The 16,935-nt window shown below is 37.7% G+C and overlaps 1 protein-coding gene across 5 annotated transcripts in view; it reads left to right on the top strand.

Annotated features, from left to right (window-relative positions):
• Positions 1 to 12,074, top strand: part of MTMR7 (myotubularin related protein 7) — a 51,283-nt gene extending 39,209 nt beyond the window's left edge. For 2 of the 5 annotated variants that reach the window (XM_083835022.1, XM_083835021.1), the window contains exons 10-15: positions 1,815 to 1,940; positions 2,697 to 2,746; positions 4,431 to 4,631; positions 6,382 to 6,522; positions 8,795 to 8,921; positions 9,373 to 12,074. In XM_083835022.1, coding sequence (XP_083691148.1) covers positions 1,815 to 1,940; positions 2,697 to 2,746; positions 4,431 to 4,631; positions 6,382 to 6,522; positions 8,795 to 8,921; positions 9,373 to 9,729 — 1,002 coding nt within the window. In that variant the 3' untranslated portion in view covers positions 9,730 to 12,074. The remainder of the gene's footprint in view (positions 1 to 1,814; positions 1,941 to 2,696; positions 2,747 to 4,430; positions 4,632 to 6,381; positions 6,523 to 8,794; positions 8,922 to 9,372) is intronic. The other 3 variants (XM_083835024.1, XM_083835023.1, XM_083835025.1) reach the window with 3 other exon arrangements.
• Positions 12,075 to 16,935: the final 4,861 nt, after the last annotated feature.

Here is a 16,935-nt window from a genome sequence, read left to right as displayed (position 1 = left end):
CTCTTTCTGGTTCAGTTCTTATTTTTAAGATTATTATTACAATTTTTTACAGGCCATTTTATTTACAAGACATGCTATATATGACTTCATGGATCTGCCTCCTAAGTAACTGCCTGTTTCTCTTGCTTTGCTTCTTCCTGCTCAGCAGCTGTAGCTTCTTACCTGAATGCCAGCTGCAAGATAAATGCCCGTGTTATTTCTCCCAGCCCTACTAGCTTCTTTAGCTTATAGAAATCAAGTCATTTACATTAGCTCTTGCCAATTTTTTCCCAGTGGCTAGTGTTTAATATCCAAAAAGTATATCCTTTGTCCATATGCTTGCCAGCCTCGTGCTTACTCAGGCTTGCATTTTGACCTGTTCTTATTTGCACAGTTCCCAGTTCTCAGTTTTTGGTCTTCTGCCCGTATGGGTTCTATTTTGGTAGAATTTACTTGTCTCTTGAGATAAACATAGATAATTTATTATTATTCCTTGTTTCCTTTTAAGCCCAAATTTAACCTAAATGTTTATTTATCTAAGCAGTGTCTTTCCTAACCTATTTTATTTCTTTCTTTTCTAAACATAGTTCTCTTTAGAAATGGCAAAGGCCAAAATCCTTAGAATTTAAAATAACCCTCAAGTTCCAAAAATAATGCAACACGAGACTTTGGAGAGCATTGTACAAATCCCCTCTTTGTGTGTTTCTCCTGGATTATGGTTAAAATGGGATCCTCTCTCCTCAGTTATTCACTTTAAAAGTATTTGTACAATCTTGCTTATTAGATATGGATGTTCACTACTACCACAGGCTTCATCAGAAATCTTTACAATTATGTTTTTAATGCAGTATGGTGTAATAATATCCATGCTAGCCTGGCACTGGAGGCAGACATTACCATTATTGACATTGCCATCAGGAAGGGAAATTAAGAGCCATATGGAAATATGGCTGTTCTGTTGCTGGTACGTGAGTGAGAGCATTAGCAGTAGCTGAGCTGGCTTTAGACAGTTGTCCCCTCTTGCCAGTTGATGTATTTTAATTGCTCTGTGTGGTCTGGATCCTCTTGTACACAGTAGGCTTTTGGAACTGAGAATCGGTGAAGCTGTGTTCTAGGTGAATTTGCTGGTATATTTTGGAAATGTATTTATCTGCAAGTTCCATAATAGCTAAGTACCCCCCCCCCCCTTTTTTTTTTTCCAATGTATCTATCCTCTTAGTGCATCTAAAGGACAGGGAGGGATGCCTATCACAAATTACAAACGAGATTTTGTAGTATGTGCCTTCAAGTCCCCAGATCCAATGTTTGTGTCTCACTGGTGTTCACAAAAAACAGGTGCTGAAATTCAGATCTCTTCCTTTCTGGATAAGGTCAGAGGGTTAGTTCTCTCTTCTGTCTCCCCATAGCCCAAAAGCATACTTAGCTATTCTATGCAGAACAGCTTTATGAAGAGGAGGTGAAAGTAACTCAAAACCAGAATAGCTAACAACTTGGCGGTTAGAAAGCTGCTTGGCATGTGGGACAGCATTCACTGCTCCTTTGGCACAAGAAACTGTTGAAATGGATCCCTCGTCCTCCCATACTGGCGCAGAAAGAGGTGATGCTGCAAACACTGTATTGCATGGGATGGGATGCGATTAAGACCTTCCAAATGAGAGGAATAATGCTCAACATCATTCAGGAAATCTGTGGCAGAATTAGAAACAAAATTAAACAAACCCAAAGTTTTCCCAATTCTCAAATGAATGCCCTCCATACTGTGCTGTCTCACTTTTCCTCTCTTACTATTGCCTTTCTGCTGCTTGTGAAATCTCTGACTTTTTCTGTATTCTTAGGCTGTAGCTGAGGAAGGTGTGAGTGTGCTTGTTCACTGCTCTGATGGCTGGGATAGAACAGCCCAGGTTTGCTCTGTAGCAAGCCTTCTGTTGGACCCATATTACAGAACTATGAAGGGATTCATGGTAAGCAGGTTCTCTTTCACATAGTAAATGAAAATAGTATGGCATCATTTTAGAAAATGTTATCTTTTTTTTCTTTCTGATGGAAAATCAACTTTCTCTATTTTTTTTTCTCCTTATGTATAAAGGTTTTTATCCATCCAAGTTAGTCTTCCCATTTCTTTATGAAATGCTATCAAAGGTGTGGAGCAGTTGGGTACCCATCTGTTTTTTTTCATAAACTCAACCAAGAAACTTTCTTGTGGCCCAAGGGGCTTTTTGGTGCAAGCATGAGTTTGTGTTTATGTTCTGGAATAAATGAAGTTATGAGTGTCAGAAGTGTGTGATCCCCAGACACTAGATTGCAATGAGCAAGCATGTTGGAAGATCTCATCCTTTACCAAGCACACCAGCACTAGTGAGGCATCTAGGAATGCCTGTTAAGTTAATGGGCACACATTAAGATGAGGTTTGAAACATTGTTAGGTACTGGTTTAGAAAATGATGAAGCAACCTAATTTATGTTGAAATATTGGCATCCTACTTGCATTAATCAAAAACGCTACTTTCTTCTGAGTTGGCAGTGGTGCTCAATGCTCATCATTTTTCTGCTTGCTGTAAAATTTTTCTGGGATTCCGATACTGCTTGCTTACATCATATCTTGCTCATCACTTTTCTGTTTATTCTAAAAAATACCTGGGATTCCAATACTGCTTGTTCTACCTGCTTCAATATGTCAGCTCTGCTCCACTACACTGAACGCAATATTCTCATTTTAGGTTTTAATTGAAAAAGATTGGATTTCCTTTGGTCACAAATTTAACCACAGGTAAGGCTGTGCTGAAGTTTTTCTCTATATGTATTTTACGTAGTCAGTATCCACTGCCATTCCAATTTTACTTTACTTGTTTTTCAAAGCATATCAACAGAACACACCCTCAGGATATCATCACATCCATCTTCCCCCTCTATATAACTTAGCTGCCTGGAAAAATCAAAGTGAAATATTTTTGTATCTGTCTTTTATTGTATATTCACTACAAGATTGCTATGAAGAATACTGAGTGCTGGTCTTGCAATTGCTATGATGCATGTGAGGAAAAAAATAGTATGTGGCTTGAAAATCCCCTTTGGAATCCAGGAGATCTTTCAGTAGTGCCAAGACTTCCCACTTAAGTCCCTGTTCAGGAGAGTGTACATCTTCCAGGATAGTACTTACATTTAGGCATGTCTTTGAGTTACCTATTATCTAAAATATATTTTTCTTATTATGCTTTGTTCCAATGAAAACAATAGCATTTGTTCAGAAACATCAGGTAAAGGAAAAGCAGAGAGTCATCTATCTGGACAAGTTATTTTGTGCATCCATAATAGAAAGGCTATAACATAATGAAAATGTCTGAAAAGTTTATGTATAAACATGGATAAATATCCATGTTTTCTTTATTTTCTTTCTTTTCCTTTAGTTTCTGTAAAAATATAAAGTGTAATTTTTGTATTGGAGCTTAACTACATGATATTGCTTGATTCGGATATAAATTTATGTTCTTTAAAAAAAGCGCACACAAAAAAACAACTTTTCAGTATAAGCGCCACAACACTTGTGAAATTCCAGCCGGAATTACCACATTAAAAAATAATGCTGCCAGATGTCTATTATTATCAGGTGATAGATACAATGAAATGTAATCACCGATGGCTGTACTCTGATTTCCAGTACAATACTGTTATGCTCGCTTTGATGCATAGTAACAGTAGAAGTGAAGGGTTTGATTTTAGATGTTGATAGATTTCCACTCTCCATTTTTCCACTTTCCATTTTTCCCAAGCTTTATGACACTAGACAAGCAGAATAATTAATTGAAAATGCTTCTTCCTATTAGGTAGACTTACAAAATATTTTTTATTTCTGTGTGTTCTGTGTTTTCAGGTTCCTGTTCTTCAGCGTACCCTACAGCAAGTGGTTTCAACAGACAGTTTTATAGATAGAAAGTTTCATGTTCACTTTACAGATAAAGTAGCTGTAAAAATTTCCCACTTTCTAAAAATGTCACCAAGAGAGGGCAGCTTTAAACTGTTTTCTGCCAAAGTTGTTCTGTTCCTCTCCTGCTCAGTCTTCTGGGTTTGGCAATGGTCTGACGTTGACAGACTGTCTAGGATAGCTTGCTAAAGTCACTGCAGTCATTCTTATGCTGACTTCTGTTACTGTGGCATAACTGTGTATTAATAGCATTAAAACGTGGCTATGTAGCAGCCAGCTGTTAGTAGATGTGAAGTAACAAGACACCCATAAGGGGCTTCTGTTTCTATTTGATAAATTCTGCTTTCCTTCTACTCCATGAGCCTTGCATCATTTTTGTAAGTAAAAACACGCTGGTGGTTGAGATTTTAGAAATGAATATAGTTTGTGCGCTGAAAGTGTGAGGGCTTTGTTTTCATTAATTCAGGATTCATCAATCCAGTTTTCCTAGCGGATTTCAGGTTATAACTGAATGTGTCTTGTCCTGTTTTAGGTATGGCAATTTAGATGGAGATCCAAAAGAGATATCCCCTGTTATTGACCAGTTCATCGAATGTGTCTGGCAGTTAATGGAACAATTTCCTTGCGCCTTTGAATTTAATGAGAGATTCCTGATCCACATACAGCACCATATCTATTCTTGCCAGTTTGGTAATTTCCTGTGTAACAGCCAGAAGGAGAGACGAGAGCTGAAGTATGAAAGCCTTTTCTTTAGAAGCATATTTATGGTGGGGTCTGTGGGTGTGTTACTGTGTTCAAGACTCCAGTGTTTCCCAGCCCAGGTGTACGTGCTTCCATAACGCACAAGGTGCAGCGTAGCATTCCTGGCTGTCATCTTCTGGTGACACAGATTAATACCAAAAATGTTGATCCTCTGCAACGTGGCTCTGCTGTGAGTATAATCCACTGTGTGCATGACAGGGATTAGTGAGAACTGATGAGAGCATTAGACCTTTAGCCACGTGGCCCTAGCCTTATTGAAGTATTAACAACATATGAGGCAAGCTCTAAAAAAAAGATGATGATATTAATGAAAATTAAGTTCTCAGTTTAACAGTCACTGCTCTTCTGTGTTCTAACCTATCTTTGGATCTCATGTTCTTCCCAGCCACCACTCTAGTCCTGTCCTCTGGGATACTTACTTATGAACAGCCTTTTAGTCTGGTACCCCTCCTGAGGACTGAGTTACCAAACTGTCCTTCTGCTGTTTAGCTCCAAAGCAATTATGCATTAATCTACCTGTCCTCAGTTCCTAACAGAGCCAACATTATCACTCACGGCAGAGCTGATGTTTGTTATCTGCTGCATGGGGCCCTGGCTCCTAGGTTACATCATGGTACCCCCTGCTTTTCTCATGCATCATGATCATGACAGCAATAGTATTGCGAGGGAAGCGGCAGTCATTGCTGCTGTTTGGATCCTTTCACTGCTCAAATGCAGAGCATTTGATATAGCTTCATCATATCCCAAGCTATAACTGCAGGAGAAATCTCAGCTCACTTGTGTGGGCATCCTTTTGGTGCAGCAATAGGTCTGAAAGCCAATTTTATGGAGGTGATCCTCTCCATCTCTCAAACCTTTGGGACCAAATACCCCAAAATTCTCATGCTAACAAAGAAATTTTAGCTGATACTGCTAGGGCAAACCATCCCAAAGCATCTTACTGTCCATCACAGTTTACATGTGACAACAGACTCCACCATTATGTGATTCAGATGTATGATTATGTGATTCAGACCAAGAACACACAACCTGGCCAAGCACTGAACCTGCTGTGACTCACTCCACGTAATCCACAGAAAAAAAGTGACCCATCACTGGAGTCTTAAAAAGAAGCTGAAAGTCACTTCACCTCACAGAAGCAAGATCTGTCATGTAAAGCATTTTTTTTTTTTAACAATCTCAATTATTTTATACAGCACCTGTCATTGCCAGCTTGCATAATTACAAGCCCTCCCATGGGTGAATTTAACTCAGAGTAGAGAGAACAATTGACTACTCAGCTTCTGCAGCCAGGCAATGTTCATATACGTGTCAGGCTTCTGCCTGTTTACTGGCCACGCATAACAAGCATGGGTTATGAATGCCTCCAGTTTCACCAAGGCCACGAAGGGGTTGCAGAGCAGTGGGGCAGGAAAGAAAGCACCAAGCTGTCCATCATCATTCCATGCATACTGCGGGGGAAGGTTCATGGGGCCGTTCTAGGACTTCTACAGAGGAAGCCTAAAATGAACCCAGCTCTCTACATTCTCTCTCCAGCTGCTCTGGCTTTATGGGGAACGGATTGGATTTTGCTGTTAATGACCAACAAAGGGATACATCTTATTCTGCTAAGGAAGTATAAAGCTGATTGTAAACAAGTAGAGCACTAGAATGTCTTACCCAAGCTTTATCAATACCTGAATTGTGCTTGAGATATTTATACACTTGACTCTATTTTTCAGAATCCAAGAACGAACATATTCACTGTGGGCTCACCTGTGGAAAAACCGTGCAGATTACTTGAATCCTCTCTACAGATCAAACCACAGCCAAACCCAAGGGACCCTGTACCCACAGATGGCTCCATGCAACTTCTTGTACAAGTAGGTAATATCACTTGCTGCTGAGAAGCATAGGATGTGTTAGTACATAAAAGCACATAATGCCTTTGTATTTATGTATTTATCGCTCCATAAGAGAACTTAAAGAGAGTGAATTCAGGTTCAGACGCAATGAGTTCATTCCTTGCACGCTCACAGTCAGCCAACACCTCTGCAGCAGTCCACAGCAGAGTATTAGTCTGAAAAGAAGCTTAAGATTAGAGCTATATTGATAGTGGTGTGTCCTAATTTCATGGTTACTCACTTCTTCCACTGAGAAATGGCTCTTTCAGTTCTGTTCTTATCGATGTTTTCTAAATTTAAATTTCCTTATAATACTTCTTCCATTCAAGATTTTACAATGATGATTTGATACAGTTTAATTGCTAACCTGAGCGTTCAGTAAAAATAAAAGTAGACTTTCTCCGTGTTGTTGTTATACCTTAAAGTATACACGATGAATTCTTTTTTTTTTTTCAAAATTGAACTAAACCTAATGAGTTTAGAATTGTTGGTATTGACATTCTGACTTGAGTAATTAATTGTGCTATTAATTTTAACAAACTTAAGGAGAACTTGATTAGAAATACATGAAAACTGTGACTTAAGTAAAAGCAATTAATTTGCTTTCTAACTGCAACTAAAAGCACCTGCTAAAAAGTCAGTAAGTATCCTAGATGACAGAAACTGAATTTTATCACATATACTGTTCCAGGCCATATCCACGTTAAAAGAGTTTAAAAATAGCCATTAATTGTATTCTTTGGCATAGTGGGATTTGTAAAAGAAATATCAATACTCCATTAGAAAAGTAATCCAGTTGATTTTAATTGAATTACTTGGGTGTGTAAAGATTTCCGAGCTATCAGACTGTACACTTAAGGGGGAACATGACTTAAATAGTATACAGTGTAGTATTGGGGTAGAATAATAGCTACTTGGCTGGACAGGTGCATCTGAGGGCAAGTCTCTCAGTTACTTAACCTGTCTGGTGAGCTACTTACATACTCAAAGTCAGGTTCTGGTCATGTGTTTTGTGGAAAACGGGAAGGAAGAATGCTAGAGTAAGCTACAGACTTACAGTTTGAATCCTTTTCTCCTGAAAATGAAAAATCAACTCAAGTGTTTAGCTAAGAGTTTGTCAGATAATTCCATAGAGCAGGAAGGTAACTAGCCAGCGTGTATGCTTCATGCAATTTCCATAGGCTGGTGTTTGCCTTTCCTTTTGCTATGGATTGCTATTTTAAATCAATTGCAATCCAGCGTACAGCAACTTGGTATCACTAGCAGAGGCTTCTCCATTAGAACAACACATAAGTCCCCAGTTCTGGAAAGCACTTGAGTACACCTCCAGCTAAGGAACCTATTTAATTATTTTTCTTTCTTTCCCAGCTTGCTTGTTTTCTTAAGCATTCTGTTTACTTGAGAGGTGTAAGCATATATTTAGGCAGCAACTGAAATGCCATAATTATTTTAGAGAAAAAAATTCATCTCATGTTTAAAATTTCAGTTTAAATTTCAAGAGATCAGGACACTATACTGTTTTTTAGCCTTCGTTTTTAAGCCTTCTTTACAGGGGGAAAAAAAAAAAAAGCAAATTGGTAATTAGCTGCCCTTCACTCCCCTACCCCAGACAAAAATAAGCATACAGAATTCCAAAATTGGCTTTGTGGGAAGTTAAATAATGGTTAACAACTAGGATTATGAAAAACGGTCTGTAACCATGGCTCCGGTATAGGTAGGTACCTTTGCTCTAAAGCACATACAGTGTAGAACAAGAAAATACTGTAGCAAAAGTTTGTATTAGTCTTAGAGGATACCTGTTCTTTTGATAAGCTATATCACTTCTGATTGATAGTTAACGTCCTGAATCGCTGAAAACCCTAATCAGTGAACCACCCAGAGCCATGTGATCCAAGACATTCCTGTTTCTTTCTATTGTGTATAAGAAGTGGTTCAAGCTGCGCATGTCCACAGATTTGCATCTTCAGGCCAGAGCCAATGTAGATGAACCGTAATGAACCACAGCTGTGGTGCTTAGGGACACGGTTTAGTGGTAGACTTGGCAGTGCTAGGTTAACAGTTGGACTTGGTGATCTTAGAGATCTTTTCCGACTTAAGCGATTATAAATCTTACCAAATAGTTAATGAATGTATGGAACATGTATGCACTCCAATGATGGACCTAAAAAAGGCTGAAAAAAATGCATGTATTTAAGTCTTCTGATACCATATTGCCAAATGAGAAAACTGCTGACCTTCCCCTCAATTCCAGGTTCTGGAGTGGTATGTACAATCGCTTTGAAAAGGGGCTGCATCCTCGACAGTCAGTTACTGATTATCTGATGGCAGTGAAGGAAGAGACTCAGCAGCTGGAAGAAGAGCTGGAAGTCTTAGGAGAGGTAATAAACACTCGATTGGGATGTCCCAGACTCAAGCTGATGGCAAACAAAACCCAATTCCGTATGTGACAGAATCCCCTACACAATACATCCTCTTCTGGCATACGGATGTCCAGCCATGGTGCTTGTTCTCACATAAGTCACAGGGATTGTTTTGCTTTTGACATTCTGAGGCACAAAGGTAGACCTCTCTCTTTAAGGTGAGAATTTCACCTGTGATAGCGCATCCATACTATTCCTGAAAGAAAACTTATATCCTTCTCTAATTCAGTTCAGCGTCAGTTTGTGACAGACTTGTGCATGTCTCATACTCCATAAACAGAAAAAAAGTTCAAAGGGTGCCCCTTGGGTTGGGCTTTAAATTATTTATTTTTCAAAAGGCAAAGACACTTAAAAGGAACCCTGGGTCCTAAATGGGTGCATGTAATATATACTGTTTTCTTGATTTCAGAGACTGGCCAATCTTCAGAAAATACAATTAAATGATAATAAAATCCAGAGTAAGCAGCAAGACCGAAGCAAACAATTAGGGCTTTCTGCTTCCACCAACAGTTTAGCCAATACTCCCCAGGAGTATAGCAGCGATCTGAAATCATTCCCATCCCGGAGCCCTTCACAAGGGGATGAGGATTCAGCCTTGATTTTGACGCAGGACAACCTGAAAAGCTCTGATCCTGACCTCTCAGCCAACAGTGATCAGGAGTCTGGTGTGGAGGACTTAAGCTGCAGGTCCCCCAGTGGGGGCGGCTGCTTGCCTAGCGAGGACAGTGGTAAGGATTCAGATGAAGCTGTGTGTCTGGCAGTCTGAAATAACCTTTTCAGCGGGAAAGGATCTAGATGAAGCCAAGTCCTTCATGGTCTGGAATGATGCATTTTCATCAGATAAAGAATGGGAATGGTCTGTGGCCTAAAGAAATAATCCAAAGAAAGGGAACTGTGCAATTGTGTAAGTAAAGATTAAGCAGAACAAGCCATTATTAGTTTTTAGACATAATGCTAATGAAAGGTAATCTCTGCTGTTATGAATATTTAATTTAAGCCAAGGTGGTGTTTGTTTTCACTTTATCAATGCTGCACATAATTATTCTTTACTTTGTACATTTCCATATTTATTGTACAAAATAAGTTATTCTGCAAAGACATGAAATTCCAAAGTACTCTTACATATATGGACAAAGTTGAAGATCCACTTAGTGCTAAGCTACTGGTGAAGCAGTCAGAACTTATTTTTATAGCTTTTGTTGCCTTCAAATTTATTGTGAGCATCCTTTGTTTTTTCCATGAGAGGTGTTACTTTTTGAATTCCAACAATTACTTATTTTGCATATTCTCCTACTAGAATCCTTTAAGGCAATGTAAACCTAACAAATGAATATGCTTGCTTAGGGAACAAATGCAGCTTTGATACTACAGAAGGATTCCTTAGTAAGAAGCATGTGAATGCATCCTGTTTGTACTCAACTCTCAACCAGTGTTGAAAATTCAGTAGTTTCTGTGAACAAAACTTCAAGGACTATAACAATACTTAACACAATCTTTGTGGTAAAACATCCCTTTAAAATGAAAGATGTTAGGCTGTGTACTATAGCCTCTGTCTTTTGTTCTCAAACGTTATTTATAGTTTACTCTTGTTCAAAACTGCCTAAGTAAGATATAGAGGTAAAGTTTTAAACATACTAAAAATCTAGACTCTTTGGCCTATTTTGACTCCTACTTGTCAGTCGTATTTCAGTGGGAGCGAGGTATGTACACAGTCTAAAATTACTTATAAAAGTCACCTACAAGTATTGCTCCAAATCCAGAATTAGCATCCAGATGGTTATGCCCATAAAGGAATTATTGTATTTCTTCCAAATTTTATTGTTCAGACTAACCTAAAAGTTGTTTTTTTTATCTGCACACAGAATTTCCCTTATAGCATTCGCCAACCTGAGCATAGCAACGCTAATTTAAGACTGATTCAAAGAACCATTTTTCTAGTATCAATTATGGAATAGAACAATACAATAGAAAATTCAGTCTTAAGTTTGGTTTAATAATTTTCATTTTTTTTATCAGTAGGAGCAATAGCTTTCATAATTATAGATATAAACCATTGAAAAATGTTTAAAACTTGGGATGTTTTGAAACTCACTAAAAGGCTTCCAAATGAAGCCGACTCCTGCTCCTCCTCCTCCACCCCCCAATTAAAGCAAATTAGTTAAATATATAATTCATGTCTGCTTTGAATTCCTAGAAGACAACAATGTAGCATTGAGTTCTAATAAAGCAAAACATGGTAATGATGTAAGTTTACTTTGATGGCACTTCCTACTACTTCTTCAAGTACAGATTTACAGGCAGAATTATATAAATATACCTCAATTTAGAAGCTTTAGATTTTCTTACTCAGTCTGCTTTTGCGGAATGGCTCTTCATTTTGTTCTAAGAACTTGTTATTGAGTAGGTAAACCTCAGTATCATTACTATCCTAATTAATATCCTCTTAAGAGAGCTGCTGTTTTTGAAGAAAGAATTTAATTCTTAACAATGTAGATCTTACTGTTACACTGGAAAGGCCAGATTCTCAGTTTGATAAATTCCTGTCACTCAATTAAAAATAGGGCTATGATAACTTACCTTCTGCTGAGGATCCAGCCTTCTGGTTTTTAATCTTTATGGCTTTTTAATGAATGAAAATCCTGATTTTAATTGTACTTTTAAAAATGTTTCATATTTTGAACATAGCCTGTAAAATTTATGGTATTAGAGGAGATTTTGAATGGGTTTTCTCAAAGTAAAGAAATATACTGTAAAGTCAGCAATGAAACAAAACATACAGCTATCTTCCTAAAAATGAGTTTGAGACTGGGCAATACCATTGTGCATCTTTAAAATGTAAAATTTTATATCATGGTATTACACCTTCTTAAATATGTTTAGAAACAAATGCAGAACAGGAATATAGGCATACTCAAAGCCCTATCCTCATGGAGCTAATGCAAGTTCTTAGCTAACATACTAACATTTTAAATGAAGTCGTTGCTTAGCAGCCCTCTCTGATGTGTGAGTCCTTGAAATTCTGCATTACTTACTATTGTTTTCATCATTGTAATGTATGTATTTGTGACATTATTAGCCTGCTGAGAAACACTTCCAAATAAATACTTAAGGTCATGTACTGTTATGTTATTTCATAATGCTGAATGAAACAAAGGTTTGCTTTCCCAATTCTTGTAATACAGTTCTTCAGTTACTCAAGAGGCATTTGTCACTGAGGTCAAGGGATTATTTTATCTTTCCTACTTTCATACTTGAGTTCAGTACTTTAAACTGTGGAGAAATCTACAGCTTGAAAACAGCTGCTGTCAGTGAACTTGAGTTCATTATATAGGAGTCTGTTACATCCCTTCATTTCTTCTATGCAAAAGAAAAAGGATGAGCAAACCACACTATGAACTACCTTAATTTCTTGGAGCCTTGTAGGGATCTTCCCTTTGCTGCAAATCCTTGCAAATCTGGCATGAGTCCACTGTAATTTGAAATAGGACACACATGAGCATAACAAACTGCTGGGAAGAAGGGATTAGAAGAGTATTAGAGGTTTCTGCAGTGTAACTTTAACCTCAGAACAGTTCAGGCTGTTCTTTAGTATGAAAATGTGTATCTAGAGGACACTGAGGGTAATGAGATCAAACAGTGAAAGTTTTTTCTACACATGATGTCCAGCTGAAGAACAGACAAAATGTATTCATCAACTGCTTTTAATAGCAGCTCTATACACAACATAGATAAAGGTAGTAAATTGGAATCTGAAAAGCTGAGAAATAAGAGGAAATAAGTTGGAGGGGACAGCTGAGATTGAACAGTATTGTTACAAGCAAGGAAGAAAAAATAATAGAAGGATGGAGGCAGGGAGTAAAGCTCTCTGTAAAATGACTGGGAGTGGAACCACATACTTTGAAGATAGGGGGCAAGTCAGAACACAAGCTTACATAGCATAAAAAGTGTTTGATGACAGAAATCAGTCACAATTAAAATCCAGCAATAACAAAGAGGTAATCTTTGCAATGAAGATAAGGATTTTATCACAAGCTAACTTGATGCTTAACCAAGGACATTGCCCTGATCTGCACACAGAATCCTCAAGTTTATCACTATCTTAGCCAAGGCAATGGGACAATTTTCCAGCTGAAGCTCGAGCACAGCTTTCACATTGGCTGGTCACTGTTCCATGCTATAGTACAGAGATAGGTAAACACTACAGTGACTGAAAAACAGTGACAGGTAAGTTTGACAATTTCTCTGTGAAGGGAGGAACATGTGGTACAGAAAGTAAGTTGCAAGTAGGTCAATTTATACAGTATTAAGACTAATGAAATATCTGCCAAAGTTCTAGGGCCAGGAGCACAGCAAAGCTGGAATTCAGAGACACCAGAAACATTGCCAGAGAATGGGGAGATGGGAAGGAATATTAAAATAAGCATTCAACTTTATTTACATGATTTAAATTGCCAGTAAAACACAAGGAGACAGAAAATCAAATTATTTTACATCTTAAAATTCAGTGGTCTCCTAATATAGATCGTTCTGTAAAAGAAGCTAATGAAACTTTACTGGTTCACTAGAATCAGTAAGTGAATTCAGTCAAGGACCTGTTTTTACGTCTACTGGTTGTCAAGCTTATTCAGATTAATTTATTGTTTCCGATGATTAAATAATGTAGTCATTTTCTTACTTTGTTAAAGTATTCCCTTATTACTGGTGTTGTACGTAGCAATAAGCTACAAAGAACAATGTTAAAGTTGATATCTATAGCTGTCTGACCAAACTACAGCATTTACAAAAGCAGTAGCCAGAGCTGCAATGTGGGTTTTCAAAACCTATTTCAGTGAAGATGGCTCTAGTAATTACTGCTGTTGAAAGGGTTAAGCTGTAAAAACTCAAATCACTACATACAAAGAATGAAAGTTTGTCTTTGAGTAGCTTACTGCACCAGTTTCCAACACAATTCTGTATCCACCCAACTCCTGAAATACACAGCTCTACCCATAATTTAAGACAATTACCAGTTTTGTTAAAAATCCCAAAGCCTTTATTTGTATGTTTAACACACTACAGTATTTATTATTCAGAATAATGTACACAATAAGGCTATAATAACTGACTTTAACTCTCTTGCCAGTGTTTTAATTCAGCTTTACCTGAATGTCTCTAAGAGAGATTATTCCTAGTCTTCAGAGGGAGTAGTAAGAACTTAGATAGAAACAAGACTAAAAGATTTCTGTATTTGGTCAAAGTCCAAAGTGGCAAAACTGCAAGAGTATGTATAAAGTAAATACAGCAATTACAGTAGATTAGGTACTACTCAGATCTAACTTTCTAGTCTTTTGCTTGTACTGGTGGTTAGCATAGCTGTATGTATCTGACAATCTGTCTTTCAGAAAAGTTAGCATGTCAAATATACCGTGAAATCTAAGAAAAACTTCTATAATCCCCAGCAGAACGTACCATTAACAGCAGTTAAAATGAAACCTACTTGATTTCAGACATATTTTAAAGTTTCTCTGGTCTGCAATATCATCAGTTATAATTGCTATATAAAGAATTCACTTCTGGATTTAAGTAGTCTCTTGACTCAGGGAAGAACAAGAGGCCTAAATTCAGCTTAATAACCACCGTTTTGCAATGAGATGAGGTATTTAAAGATGCAAAATCAGACTCAATTAGCAGTTACAATACAGAATGTGCCCTTGAACCCACCCCAAACTACTGCAATACCAACGACAAATTGCCTCCTTACTTTTGTATTTCTTACTCGTTTCACTTTTCCATTTGGCATAACACCTCAGTACGAGCTTTACACAATGCAAGGTCCTTCAGAAACCAGTCACTATAAGTAGCCTACTACTTCAGGCTGCTTAAAAGCTCACTTGACACATTTCAAAAGACTTTTAGGATATGCATCTAACAGCAGCTTCCATCCTCTAAACAATTCCCTATGAAGTGTAGAAGCTGGATTTACAACTACACTTCACATTTCTGTAAAATATAATAAAGAATATGCTTAACGGTGAATAACTAGCAAGCTAGAAGCCAGCTAACTCTGACAATATTTAACACTGTTCTACCCTGTCTTCTGGTGACAGTATGAAGGTTACATATAAGAAAAATGTTTGCATTGGCACAAATAATGTTGGACTTAAAAAAACAAAGCAACAACAACAGAAAAAACAACAGCAGGTTGGTTTATCTTTTCAGGGTCATAAGGATGCCATTCCTGCATATTTCACAGGACACCTGTAATTCGCCAAGTACACTGTTACTGGATTCAGGGAGTTCTGTGCTCCTTTGGATGGGTTTGTGCCCACTAAAAAAAACAACAGGGGAAAAATCTCCTTAGAAATAGGAACAGATATGAGAGAGAAAATAAAAAGGGAGATGAGAGAGGTCTTTCAACGTTGATACCCCTGAAAAAGAAACACTGTACTAAGAACTTGCACGGAAGACTGACATACCATCAGAACCTTTGCTACCATCAGGATGCTACGAAGACCTACATTTGTAAGTTTGATCTCTTGGAAAACAGGACTAACCAAAGAGGAAAAGCTGAAATGCTGTGAACTTGTTCTAGTTTTGGAAGCAAATTATCTGAAAGTGACCTGGCTGGAGAGTTCAGTCACAGCAGAAGAGCACCGTAATATACCACGTAACGTTGGACAGGAGGTGGAAAATGAAGACAGAAGCCTGTCATTTCATAGCAACATAAAATGTGTAAGGAAAATAGTCCAACTGAGGAAGAGCACTAGACGTTGGCTCATCTGTCCCTTTCTCTTCTTACAAGGACTGGGGAAAAATAAAACAAAAAACCAACAGCCCTGGATAGAATTGCATGACCAGTCTTTAAGCTTCCTTAGCTAGATACTCAAAGATTCAAAGCAACTTGGTCACTCAACACAGAAGTAGATGGGGTTTGCCAAGAAGGTAACACTGATGACTTAAGTCTAACTTCTCTAGAGATGCAGAAATCACACTACTCAGAGACCTGTTTCCAAAACCTCTTAGAAACCATTTCAATATCATTTTAAAGTAGGGCTTTAGTTAGCAAACTAGCAGAAGTGCTCTATCAATAAAAAAAGTATTATGCACACTCAGTGGAAATGTTTTTGGTGTGTATTTTTTTTTTTGGAAAATATTCTGTACATTATTGCTTAACTGGTGGCACTTATAAACTACTTATTTTTTCAGGCACCTAAGTATCTTTTTTGATTTGGACAATAGTTGTATTTACCTAGGGACATCCAATCTCAGCATTTGGCCCAGCTTTTCAAAAGAAAAAAACTCAAACACTAGCAATTATTATACTTGCCCTGAATGGCAGCAGCTTAAGACAAGCAACAAAACTGTGAAGTACAAGAGGGCTGAGATTAAAGCCCCATTTGAAGATTCACTAGGCTGCGGTACAGACCTTAGCCTGTCTTGGCTAAGAAGGTTATCTCCAAACTGTTTTCTGACAAGAAAGGAGCAGGCTTTCTGACAGATTACTTAATCAGTTCTTTACCTTATTCCTCTTCCAGAACTGTAGTTACTTCTGTTCTTCTGGAACTTGACTGTCCCCATGAAAACCTAATTCACTGACAAAATTAAGAAAAAGAATTTGTCTTTTTGCAAGACCAAGAGAGAACATACATGTATGTACTTAGGGGTTGTATTTTTCTCCTATTACAATACTGCATTTGGTCCTACCCACTCTCACAGAATACACCCCATCCTACAAAAGATCCTCACCTGAGTCAAGATTGAGTGGTGAAAGGGCAGAATTAAGGCTCAGTTCCAGGTTTTATCACTGGCCTTAACATAAAACACAATACAACCCTAGCCAAATCATTGTTCCTTTAACATAGAGAGTAACTGTTACTTCACAAAGAACTTCAGCATTAGTTTTTTGTAAAGAGCTTTTGAGTTCCTCACACAATGAACACATTCGTGCCTAACACACAAGCTAGAAGATAACCTGATTTTTATCTTCCTGTAA

Source organism: Anser anser, assembly GCF_964211835.1.
Source record: "Anser anser genome assembly, chromosome: 4".
Taxonomy (NCBI): Eukaryota; Metazoa; Chordata; class Aves; order Anseriformes; family Anatidae; genus Anser; species Anser anser.
This window is presented reverse-complemented; position numbering and strand designations above follow the sequence as displayed.